This window comes from Passer montanus, unplaced genomic scaffold, assembly GCF_014805655.1.
Source record: "Passer montanus isolate IOZ18808 unplaced genomic scaffold, ASM1480565v1 scaffold21, whole genome shotgun sequence".
In the NCBI taxonomy this organism is placed as follows: domain Eukaryota; kingdom Metazoa; phylum Chordata; class Aves; order Passeriformes; family Passeridae; genus Passer; species Passer montanus.
In genome coordinates this window covers 5,104,196-5,117,907 of record NW_024366703.1, presented here as the reverse complement: position 1 = coordinate 5,117,907, position 13,712 = coordinate 5,104,196, and the positions used below count along the sequence as shown (strand labels likewise).

The following is a 13,712-nucleotide window of genomic DNA, read 5'->3' as shown; positions in this document are numbered from 1 at the left end:
ATCTAGAAGTCTGAGTGATGGACCTATGAAGAACTATTAGTTGAAAAGGCTTGGATTAGTTTTGTAGGTTGCAATACACTAGACCCTATATTCTTTAGTTAAGTAATCTCATTTTTGCTTCTTATTAAATATTTCTCAATTTTCTGTGACTTTTACCATCTCTATGCCTGTGTGCTTGAGAGATACAGAGATATACAGATGCATTTGCTGATATGAAAAGTGCAAGAGGAATGAAGGAGATTAGGCTTATATAAAAGAAGCAAAACCTAATATTTGGCAGTGTCTGTAATGCTCCAGTTTTGCTTCAGTTTTCCTGTTAAACATTACTTAATAAATTATAAATTTCGGTGTTTATTTTTGGGTTTCATCACGGGGTATTGGCTTGTCACTAAAAGCTGCTAAGTTGTTGCACACATCCTTTTGTCCTCTGCCAGTTTCCATCACTGATCAAAAAGAGAGTCTGATTCTGTGTGCATGTTCTGCCTTTCTCTTTGTAGAAGATGGAGTGAAAATAACTATGCTAATTAGCTCTGGATAATCATTAACATCTTTTCACTCAAACAGTTTCTATTAATATAATTGACCTGAAATGCTTCTTGAACTATCAAATAAAAGTCATGAAGGGAGTCAAATTAAATCCTGTCCACTGGGGACTTTTGGCTTTATTAATTTCATCTACCCACTGATTATTTGACCCCTTTTGGAGTCCTATAGATCTAGAGGCATAGATCTGACCTATTCTCAGAGCTACTGGCTTTCTTCTAATATCAATGAAGAGGACTATTAGACCAATTAGTACAGTAATGCCACGTGCATGAGCTATTATATAACTGCCAAGTCGTTTAAATTAAAGCATGTTCTTTCTATTTCCATTATATCAAAATTAAAATACGTGCTGTTAATAATTTCATTATGTTTTTATACTGAATTATATTTTTCACTGTATAAGCAATTTTTAAATCATAGTAATAAACTAAAATAAATTGAATAAAATTGTTTCCAAAATAGCTACCTTTTTAAAAAAGCTATAAGTAGCTTTACTGATTTTTACCTTGCATCACTTCTTTTTTTCCAGACTGTAAAATAAAAACCATTGTCTACGATGGCATATTTTAATAAGGGTGGTTGATCTCCTGCCTACCTCGTTTACTGTGCCATTTAACAGGTGACCTTGATGCTGATGGTGCAGTATGCACATGAATGTGCAGTATGCACACCTATTCAGAAAAAATATTCTTTAAGTACATCATCACATTTGCTATTAGAGACTGGAAAAATACTCTGACTCGCCCAAGTTATGTGTGATACAGACTATTAAAATAAGACACAATATTTTAAATAAAACTCCAAGTCCTTAAATAGCTGTTTAAAAGCATGCAACATTTTAATTTTTCATTTATTTGCACTATATGTGGCAGTTCATAAGATAGAAGGGCATCAACACTGCATTTACTATAGAGCATAGTCCTTATCCAGCCAAAAATGATAATACTTGAGCAGCTCTGCCTCTGCCTTGATCTAGGTGCTGATCAGAATTAACTTCTTAAAGATATACTTTTGAACCTACTTTTAAAAACTGTACTATTTTAAAGTCAATTTTTTAAAACGTAAATACATGTATTATTGAAAATAAGAAAAGATTGGCATGTTGTGGCTGTTAAAATAATTTTCAGGGTTTCTTAATTTTAATCCCTTCTTTATGACCATGTATACTATATCCTAATTTGTATAATTATTATCATCAAAATTTGAAATAATATGTAATAGCATGCTTGTTACATGTTACAATAGCATGTGTTAGTATGCTTGTTACATGCTATTACACACTGATTGGTGATAGTTCTTAAGGCTAAATCATGGCTGTGCAAGGCACTGAAACATCAGAAAGACTGTGCCACCCTGAGGCTATCAAATTATAAGTATATGATTTGGACTAAAAATAAAGGTAACTTGAAATCAGTTCTTACAATATCATATTTTGCCTTTGCATACCTAGTCTTTACACTAAATGTCCACTGTCTGTGGCTTTCAGTAATTGCACTAAAGGACATACTTTGGCCTTGCTACTTAGCAATTTAAAGATTTCTATAGCTGGCTTTGAACAAAGAGGTGTAGTCATGTTCCAAAAGCTGCTTAGTCAAACATTTTTAGGTGGTTATTTTATTGGGTAATTCCAGATATTTCTGGACATGGATTTACAACACAAATATCATGCTAAACCCTTCTGTTTTATTAACTGGCACAGTAGAAGGATGAAATATCCATATGTGTATTTTTTGTCTCCTATGATAAACTAAATAAATATTTTTGAATAAAACAGAATAAACTAAAATAAATATTTTTGTTATAATAATTAAACTAAAGTTTTGAACTGTATTCCGGTCTGTGACATTTTTCTTGGCAAGGAGTATTCCCTTACAGGAGATCTTGAAAAGGTGTTTTCAATTCTGGTCCTAGCTTGCATTTATCATTTCTTGCCAATGATAATAATATTTGATTTTGCTGGTGTTTAATTTTCTGTCATTATGCCTGTGTATAAATGTCATAGTCATATGTGAAAATATACATATAATGTGGGACTAATTTCCTATCATTTGTCAATAGATCTAGCTGAATTTTTTAATGATGCTTCTATGAAGACAGCCTAATTTCTTTAGCCTGGAATAGTATATCAGTTTAATAATGATATCCCTGAAGCTACAGAGAAGGAAAGTCATGTAGGATTCTCTGCAGCACAGCATCCTTCCCAGCTTCTCCATTCTTCCCTTTCAGTGTTTGGAGAAGCTGGCAGGACAGTTATTAGAATATTAAACTAGAAAAGGAAACTATTTTAGTTCTATGAGCCAAGAAAGTCTGCAGTGGCAGAGAAACTTTAATTTTCAAGAAGTTTGTTATTTACCACGAAGAATATAATGACAATTTTGAATTCTTTTTATTTCTATTCTGCAAATACTTGTGTAGAGTGTTTAACAGTGCTTATTCCCTGACAGCTGTAATAGCTGCGCTGGGACCATTACAGTTCACAAGTGCTCCTTCTAAAACATTAAACTGTGAAGGAAGTTAAGAACCCATAAAAAGGAGAGCTACAGCTGGAGAAACCAACATGTTCTCAGCAACTAGGCTAACAGGTGCTGGGATCAAAAGCTGTTTTCAGATGCAGTTTTTATTGTGTAGATGGATTTGCCACTGGAAATACAGTCTCTTAGGACTGAATTTTGATCCCCTAAAAATTGTGTTTTTCTATTATACTCTGTCCTAAGCATCTCAGTCTTCTAAAAATGGTTGTCAAAGCCACTTTATTTTGTAGGGGTTTTTAATTACAAAAAAATATTAAGCTTAAGAATCTGTTGTTTAAAATCCTCTAAGTGCTTCTTTACATTGTGACAGTAGCAACTGCCAAGTAAATAAAGAAATAATCAGTAATGTTTGAGATGGAGGTATATGATTATGTGAAAATCTCAAAAATGTGTGGAAGAAAGGAAGAATTTCAAATCAGGGTTCACTTGTAATAGCGAAGGTACAAAAAAATTTCAAACACATTAAATGTTGTGAGTTGAAACTTTTGATCATAATTTTCATTATCCAAACTGGAGGTTGAGTCCAATTAATAGTTTTTTACTGTTTGAACTTATCACTGCAGATATTAGTAAGGAATTAGGAGTTTGATTGAGGCAGTTTCACTAGAAGAATAAAGATTGTTTTAGATATGATTAGAGAAAGGAAATTGATTCCAGGAGGAGACAGGCAGTGTCATGGCAAGTTTGAGATCCAGGCAGACACTTCCTATAAGAAAGAACAAATTGTTTCCAGAACCTCTCTGTGAAAGGCAGAAATTCAAGGCGTGTAATGACCCAGATGATCCCTAAACTTTGTTAACAGTTTGGGCAGGAATGCATCTGGAAAAGACATGAAGCAAGCAGCAGTGGTTTGAGCTGGTCCTAGGTAAAAAAAAAAAAAACAGTCTGAAAATCCCTGATAAGAATATTGGTAGGTTGGATACTTGACTGAAAGTTCAGATATGTACCAAATCGTGGCAGAATATTGGAGATTGCACAAGATTATCAAGATTAGAACAAATCCAAGCAATAAGATTCAGAAATGCAGATATTTTTATAATCACTTTGTGTTCTGCTGTCATGAGTATTTCGGAGATGAGCAGCTATGGGTCATACTGAGAAATATAGGGAGATAAGCAGAAATTGTTCAGTGCTGATATTTTTTGCTTTACCTATTTGACCCAGTTTGACCTTCAGCTGTCAAGGAGTTAGGAAACAAATGAAGCAAAATAACAGTATAAATTGTAAATCGATATTTCTGTATTATTTTGAGGTCACTTTAAACCCTGTAGCCAACTAATTTCAGGCACTGGAGGCAGAAAAGGACTACTGACAGATGCAAATTCACCAGCAGTGTTCTCATATATCTGATAGGAAGATAATATTTTAAATTATTGCAGAATATTATGAAATGCCCAGGGTAAAGGTTTCATTATGTCAGATTAAGTGTACTTTCATGTGAATTAATTTGGAAGATTAATTAAACTTAGGTGTTTTATATAAAAATATTTCAATTACCTGAATAAAATCAATGACAGTTTTATTACTAATCAGTGTGGGGAATATTTTAAAATATAACCTGTGGAGAGAATGAATGAAAAGCAAAAGCAGCGACCACAATACCCTCTGTCATTAAAGTAATAGACCATTACCTAAGAGTTGTGCTGTGTCATAAAATCTTGAGGCTTAATTTGGGCAAGTGCTTATTGAAACATGATTGAAAAATAGGTATTTTCACAAAATATATATATAAGTATTTTGGCTGCTAGAATTGAAATACCCTAGAAAAATAGTAAGTCAGAACTATAAAAACATTTTGATAGAGTCCTTGAAGAATGTTACAAAAATATACTTTCTTTGGTGTTGAGACCGGATTAAGAAGATGCCTTGCACTAAATTTTGACCTCTCACTTCCATCTCTGCTTATATCCAGCAGCTATATATGGGTCTATCCAGCCACAACTCTGAAATGTTCAGTAGTAAGAACAAAAATTGACGCTTTATCCCCCACAAGGGAGATCAGAGGGTTTTGCTTTGACTTTTTAAGGCCAGAATGATTTTAATGTGGCCCTTCAAACAGCTGCAGCTACACAGCTGAGGACATGCTGCACTGTAGCAGCAGCTGGGAGTCAACATCTCAGGGCTGGCTTTTTCTAAAGTCCTTTTCCTGTCAACATCAGCATTAGATATAATTATACATTTTCTCTGTGTCCAGGCAGTAGTTTGTAAATCTGTGAACCAAATGTGAGAATATCAGAGCATTTATGACATACATTCAGAATCCAAAGCCAGGTAAACCACCCTAAATACTGGTGAAGCAAACCATTTATTCAAAGAAGCACTTGTTAGAAATATTAAAACAACAACAACTGAATTACTTTTTATTTTTCATGTATTTCAAACTGTTCAACATTGAGAATGTATTGTAGGGCATATTACCATGAATATGCTGGAATTCCATGAAAATAGGTCCTCTCCCCTCTTTTTTCTCCCTGCAAGATAAAACACCCCTTCTATTTAATTGCTTGTGGTATTGTGATTGAGTGGCTCCTCGCATTTTGTAAATTTTGTAAAAATTTTATTTTTACAAAATAAAATTTGCGCTGTAAGTGATACACCAAATTCTGAGAAAGAATAGAGATAGTTCCTGAAGTACTTATGTAGGAAACTGCTGTCTTACCTTCTTTTTAGATCTTTCCAAATTTCTTGCAGGTGTGCAAGTAAAACAGGTATTCCAGCCCCAATATATCAACCAGCCCATAAAGTATTCATTAGATAATTAATTTCTGCATTGGTATCATGTCAAAGTAATATGCATTTGGCAAATAATTTGAAATTGTAAGATTAATTTAGTAGGATTTTTATTTTGTTTCCTTTTGTGTGTTGTTTTGGGGTTTGTGATGACCGTTTTGCATTTTTTTTTTGCTGGTCCTAGTGGCATGTAATCAAATAATCAAGAATTCTCATAACCAGATAACACTTCTGAGTCATCTGGGAAATATTATACTTTAAAAGCTTTTTACACAATTTTGGCTATTGGTCTGATAGGTGTTATTTTTGTCTAAGAATCTCTGATAGTGTACAGATCACAGGAGTTATGCTAATGAAATAAAGTGTCCTCTGAATATTACATTGCAGCACGCAGGCTACTTGAGGGGAGATGAGAGACATACAGTAGGGGTAGCACCATTTCCCCAGAAGGCTGCACTTGTATCCATCCTGCAGTCCATCAGCTTGCTGGTAGAACAAAATTAATAAGAATAAACACATCTGAGCATCCCTAAGCCTTTCACCAACTGACAAAGCAGCCCAGTGACAGACAAGTGATTCATGAAGTACTTTAAATAAGCCCTGGCCCAGGTGGACTCCCCTCAGATAACGTTATGACACTGAGCTACCAACCTGCCAGCTGTCTGAAGGTTTATCCAGCAGGAGAAACTTTTGGGTCTCTAGGGCTGTTGATCCTTTTCTTTTTCTCTCCCCGCTTATATTCTCAGCTAGCTAGACTGGTGTGTGTTCGCTTCAGGACTGAGGGAGTTTGAAAATAAATACAAAAATCTTTTTGTATGCCCTTCAGTGCAGAGCAGTAGCTGATTGTTTCTACCTGACAATCTCAATGGGTGAGAATGAGCTGATACAACAAACCAAACATGTTGTGATATGATGTAGAGATGTTTAGTTTTCTGAAGTAGTTTCTGAAGATGGTGTGGTAGAGTCACTCAGATATCAATAGTGTTAGTTTTCTCTGTTTTATGAAAGAAATTAATGGCATAAATGTAGGTCACAGGTCCTTTGATATCCACCTATAGAAAACATATCTCACTGTTAACTGTTGGACAGCAAATGAATATTAGCCTGTGACAATATTTTTTGAACATTTGCATTTCAGTTGAAGTAATTTGAGCAATACAAAGGAAATAAAGTGAGATGGTTTTACTAACTGAAATTCAGCTCTTTTCTCTTATTTTGGAAGTAGGTTTTTATTTGGTTTGTTGTGGTTTTTTCCCTCTGTTTTGGTTTTTTTCTGTCAATGCACTGTTATTAAATCTAGGTCCTTTCTAACTCTTGTCATGGTTCTAGAATGTGAACAAATTAGCTGATAGAAAAATTATAGAAAAAAGTATGTTATAGCACATTACATTTCTTGGGTACCCACAGATGATATTAAATAGTAAGTTAAGCATTGTCTTTACAGGCAGTCAAAAAAAAAAAAGTGTAATGCATTACCTCTGTGTATGAGAAATTGATTACACCTGAAAGTACTTGCTAGACATCTTGCATAAAATGAATACCAACTTTCATCTTCCTTTTTTTCTTGCTGTTGCCTGGACACAAGTTTACTTCAAAGGCCATCAGCCTTCTAAAGCTGTTTCTTTCAAGGGTAAATAACTAATTTGGTCAGAGAGATCAGACTAGCAATTTGAGTTCAGACAAGTGCCTTGATTTACAGATTGTCTCTTCATTTTCCATGTTTTAACCTTATGTCCCCTGTGAAAGGCTGTATTCCGAGCAGCAATGTACCCTGGAGACCAACACTCATTTTTTAAATTGCATGTTAGTATTAATAATTTAAGGTGGTATGGGTTGGAGGCATGTTATGCAGACCTTCTGCCTGAACTGTGGGAACACATTAGCTATTTATCTGTCTGAAGAAGAATATGAGAAAACCTGAATGTCTCCTGAGTTAAAGTAAATAATTTTTATTTTCCTGCAGGAAGACCAGTTGGTTCTTCCTAAATCTTACTGAAATTCAAGTCAGACTTTGAAGTATTTCTTGTGGAAAGCCAACCAAAATATGGTGTTGAAGTCCCTTCTTTATTTGTTACTTTGTTTCCTGGCATGCAAATGACTGCTGGGGCGTACAGTAAATGTCGCTCTAGTACTTCTTCAGGACATGGCTGAGTAACTTTGCATAATGAGACCTACTTCTGATTGTCTAATTAGTTATGCATAGCTGTAGCAATGCAAAACTATGCTTCAAATAGAACTCTATTGTCATAGGTTACTTGATTACATGACTATGGCTTCCTCGTGTATTATGGTTCCTCTCTTTATAATGACAAATGCCACGGGCTTCAGTTCAATATCAGAACAACTTTTTCATGCAATTGCATCAGCTGTACATTTTAATTAATTTTTCAATATGTCAATCATCATATTTGTAAAAAGGAATTCTACCATGCATGAAATTTCCCAGTACAAAATAAAATCATGTATATTCTCATTCCTCTTTTCAATGTTTTTAATGAGAAGGTCACTGTAATTTCAAAGGGAAAGTTGAGAAAAGCCTGCTAGTCATCCTTTCTCATCAGGCAGCAGTCTTCCTGTTCAGTTAGCCTTGATACCATCTCATGAATGTCTGACTTTGTTTTATCATCATAGAATATACAGAATTGTTAAGGTTTGAAAAATCCTCTTAAGATCATCAAGTCCAAGTGTTTAGCACTAAACCATATCCCCAAGTGCTGCATCCACATGGTATTTTGAACACTTCCTAGGATGTGATTCCACAACTCTCCCTCTGCTGCAATTTAAGGCCATTTCTTCTCATCCTGAAAGTCAAAATTTCCTTGAAAAGTGGCAACTGTGACACTGCTGAGGAGTGGGATGTGATTGCTAATGCAGAGGGTGTAGGAATGCTTGTTGACTCATACTCCATCCTTAGGAAAGATGCATAGCAGGGGCAGGATTGTTGGCATTTGTGGCCTGATGTTTATTAGCTCCTGTGAGATAGGCTAGTCAAGAAAACAACAGAGCCAAAGGAGCCATCCTCTTTTAATTCTTTTGTGGTTTTGTCAGGCTCTTAAATCAGAGTCCTGCCATGTTCTTAGGTTATGGGAGAGTTCTTGCCTTTATCTAAGACTTGCTGCCATTGCCAAGAGAGATCAAGAATGCCTTTTGATTATGAGTGAGAGTCTCTGGGTGTGCTTATGCAACCATGCCAAGACTTAAACTATGTAACTGACCTACTAGAAAACTTTGTGAAATAGAGTTTTAAAATTCTATACCCAGGAAAGTCCCACCCCTTGCTTCTGATCTGAGGACTGTGAAGTCGAAGTCTCCAAGGGCTATAAGCAGAGAGAATGCTAAAGGAGGAAGTTGACTGCTTTTTTTTTGAATTTTAAAAGATTTTTTTTTTAATTCAGTCCCCCAAATTCTCCAGAGATATAAGATCAATTTATCATTTGTCATATCCAGATGGTAAGTAAATGAACAGTTTCACCATTGGGCTTGCTATCAAAATATTCCAAGAGGAATATAAATGAATGCATCATTTACAGTGGCCAGATGGCAATTCAGAAGACAATTTCATGATCTAGTCACTATATTGCATAAACCTATTCTGGCTTGTTTTTTATCACCATCTGAAGAAAGGGCAATAGAAGATTAAAAGTGTGAATGTGAGGAGTTACTTGTCTTTTGAGATAATTTGAACCAGTGTTCAAGTATTGTGTTTCTATCAGAAACAAGGCTGGTGTATCAGTAAATATTTGTCTTTGAGTCTAGGAAACTTCATCTACTGAGGGGAGATTTGTTAAGCAGCAGATATGTTTACGTCAGAACACATTTCAGCAGTTTAAATAAATGGAAAATACACCTTTTATATTTATTTATCTGCATACTTATTACTTGTAAAAATTAAAATAAGCTGAAATATGGTATTTACCTAACATCACCAACATCATGGTTTCCAATTTTATCCTGTTTTTATTGTTAACAATGATTGCAGATATTTTCTAGAAAATATATCATAAGATCAGCACAACTATCATACATTCTATTCATTTGAGAAGTCTCCAAATCTTGATGCCACAAGTGAATGCACTTGCTACCTTTTCTGTCAGTGAAAAAGCTTTATGCATAATTGTTTTTATAAGCTCTAGGAATATGATCTTTCTTAACTGTCTATAACAATGATGTGAGATTGTTGTGACATATGAAATATAATATTTAATTAAAACATTGTTAAACTGGCTAATTTCACTGAAGTACTTCTACCTGAAAGCAAAAAGCTGTATTGAGAATTAGCTGAGAGGCTGCTGTTACTGGGCTATTCACCTGAGACTTCTTAAGAGAACAATTGCTTCTTTTGACATTAAAATACTGAGCTACTCTCTGAGAACAGCTAGTAATGCTTTTTCTATATTTTTTGCTATAAAATGATGTTAGAATTCATTGTAAAAATGAAATAGGGGGTTACAAGGCACTTGGAGTTCAAAGCCATCATAAATATGAATAATGTAATATTTTTAAGGTTACTATGTAATAATAAATTTCACTGAATATGTGGGGAAATATCCAACATCTGAAACAACTATCTTAAATCAAAACCTATTTACTGTGGTTTACCTGTTTTCCGAGGGCCTAGATAACAATCCCAAAGTAGGTTCTTGAGAAAATCATCTTGCAAAATTTCGGGCTCTACCAAAAAAAGTGCTAAAGGTAACAAGTGAATTTTTTTAGATTTTATTTTAAATACAGATTTGAAATAAATTTATTAACTGTTAATTCGGTCCTTCAGTTGTCATAATGTACATTCTCTCACCCTAATGCGTTTCTTCCCACGTAATTTCTAATTGTCTAAACCACAAGGCATATTCAAAGGCAAGCCATTTCTCTAAAGCAAAGTAAATATTTCAGATAAATGCTACTTCTTTTCCTCTCCCAACCACTTTCAAAAGCTGTAATTTGTTTAAATCTGTAGCAAAATTTATTTCTAGCCCCATGGCAGATTTAAGATATAATGTGATATAATGTGTTACCTTCTTAAAATGTAGTAGTTAGCATTATTTTTGGTTTGTGACATCTGTAGAGTTGGAGTAATTCAATAATATTCTACCCCTGATAGCAGAGTGCCAGATTCTGGTGCTGAAATGCCACAGGAGCTGTAATCACAGCTGAAGGCAAACCCGTTCTCTGTGGGTTGGTTGTGTGGTCCACTTGAAATGCCTTTCTGACTTGTAAGTGCTTGGTTAGACAACAAACCAAATATTCTGTAATACCTGGGGAAAGCAGAGTGGGCTTTGATAAGTAGTTTATATTCTTTTGTGATGTTTTGTGATTTGTCTTATATTCTGTTACAACCTGAGTAGGCAATACAAATTGGTGCTGCCAAGAGCTTACTGCCACTTCTGTACTGTCTGTCCCTCTGATATCATAGACCAAACCCCATTTTGATATTTTCATTAAAAAATAAGTTAATGTCAGAAAACCAATGGCTTGATATCTATATAATTAAGTGTATAAAATGATGAATCTTTTATTTTTTTAGTGAACTTATCCTATCCAGTATTGACATTGATGCAACTGGAGATTGGGAATGTCTAGTCAAGAACTCCTATGGAAATAGCACTAAACAAGTAGAAATTGTGGTACTTGAAACTGCTGCTCCCTACTGCCCTGCAGAAAGAATTATTAACAACAAGGGAGATTTCAGGTATGACTTTCTGGGTTTGGAGGGTGTTTCATGTGTTAATGGAGGTACAGATCATATTCATGCTTACATGACACTTCAGTGTCAGTTACAGATCACTTATTTTAGTTATCCTTTTTATGTAATATGGTAGGAAGGAGGAGCACTGTATGATTTTGGTAGAAAATGGGACCTAGTACTTCAAGAGAAGTAATGGCTTGTGAAAGTCAGGAAACCTGATTCCTCAGTATGCATTATTTTTAAGAAATTTTTTCTTAGAAATTAAGAAAATTTTTAAGACATTAGATAAATTGGAGAAGGTTCAAAAAAATTTTTGGGCTTTGTAGAAGATGATAACACTGCATTAAAGCATTAGAAGATTAAATCTTCAGTGCTTTACTTTTTAAAATATGTTCTGGTTCTGATGGCTTTGTTCAGCTGAGATTAGAGGTAACAAATTACAGGAGACTGTTAGTAAAATATTTCACTGAAGAGGATCAAAATAGAAAGTAAAACTATTGGTAAAACAAATATATTGTATGAGATGAGCTTAAGGACGCAAAGTTCTATCAATATATCACATGCTTATGAAATGCACCTGTCCTGGTATCTGAATCTAAGGAGTCTGCAAAATTTTGTAGACTAGATGTAGATTTTGCTCCATCATTACTTTGTTCCATCACTACATATGCTGGTGGGGCTTTTTAAAATTGTAATTATTTTAATCAGAAGAAAAGATTCCTGTGGAATTTGGTATTGTTTTCAGTCAGCTCTAAAATACACCAATGATATGTACAAAGCTCTTAAACAAAACCTGTTTGACAATAAGACTGATGTATGATGGCAATCCCATTGAGAAATCAAGACAGTAATTTGTTACCAAATGAATTATAATGATAATTCAGCTTGGATAGTTAATGAAAGGAAAGTAGATGAAGAAAGAAGCCTTTCTTAAATAGCAGAACTTTCTGTGAATATTTCTGACCTGAAAGCCTCTATTTATTTTTAGGTTACCTCTGAAACTTAAAAGCCCAAAGGCTTTTTGCACTATTTCTTGTAAAGGATTGAATTAGAAAGAAGTGGAAATAAAAACCTACTCAAATAATCTCTTTTCTCTTTACTACAAAGTTATTTTATTATGTGTTAACTTCAGTACCAGTGAGTTTGCCTCTTTCACTGAGGCAGAATTGCTGAGGCAATGCATATATATGGATTAAATTTCATTAGAGACCTTTGACAATCATAGCTATAGATTTTTTTGTCATCACAATAACTGGAATTGTGTTTTTTCGTAGTAGATATGCTGAAATAGGTTTTCATTAGATCTTTAAAAAATATATACTTCCTATCAGAAAACTCATACTGTATCTTTTAGATGGAAACTCTATGAATTTCATGTTCTTGCCTTAAAATGACATCTTTTTCTCCATAAATAAATATATATAAATCTTTGTGCTGCACAAACTAACACCAGGGGCATTTTTGTCATTTTATATAAATCAAAAGAACAAGAGTGGACATTTCTCAACCTATTGATCATCTTCCTAGAAATCCATATAAATTTATTTTTTAAATGTACATCAAAAGGATGCTGAGTCCATAGGTTCTTTTGGCATTTGAGAGAATGAATTTTAAATCGTAGAGAATTTATGAGGCTCCAACTCAGCATTAGTGCTTGAAATTGTTCAAAGGTTTATCCTCAGAGATGGAGCTATCACACTAGCAAGTTTTCTTACAAAGGTCTTTGAAGTTTTGGTAACATAACAAGTTTGGAAGTAGAAAGAATTGAACCACAAAGGCAAAACTAGAAAGAACTGTTCTTTTATTGGGCAAAAGAAAGGAAAAAATGTGTCAGGGGAGTGTGGCTATTTCAGTGGTCCATCCTAGGTGGTATTTATAATTGTGTAACTGCAGCAAGAATTAGGCACTGAGAGTCAGAATGAACTGGCTTTTTCTGCTAAGAGGTTTTCTCTATCATGGCCATATTTTAGCTTTTTTTGGTTGTTGCTTTCTAGAATGCTGTAAGCTTATTCTGAAAGGCAAATGATAATGTGCCTTTTAGAATAAGCTTACATGCTCTCATTCCTAGTCATGAAGGCCAGATTCTGCTCACTGTGACAATGCTAGGCTCAGAATTATCTCTTTAGTTTTACTTTTGAAGTAAGTTGCCAATAAAAGTGGGCCAACTGCATTAATGCAAAGGTTTTAATAAAAATAATATTTCATCCCAGAGGCAAAAGTCC

General features: G+C 34.3%; 1 protein-coding gene across 1 annotated transcript in view; it reads left to right on the top strand.

The window, feature by feature from the left end:
- The window catches only part of LOC120502186 (adhesion G protein-coupled receptor A3-like), a 255,064-nt gene that overhangs the window by 121,351 nt on the left and 120,001 nt on the right, over nucleotides 1-13,712 (top strand). The window contains exon 8 of the mRNA XM_039709368.1: nucleotides 11,329-11,493. Within this exon, the coding sequence (XP_039565302.1) occupies nucleotides 11,329-11,493 (165 nt within the window). The remainder of the gene's footprint in view (nucleotides 1-11,328; nucleotides 11,494-13,712) is intronic.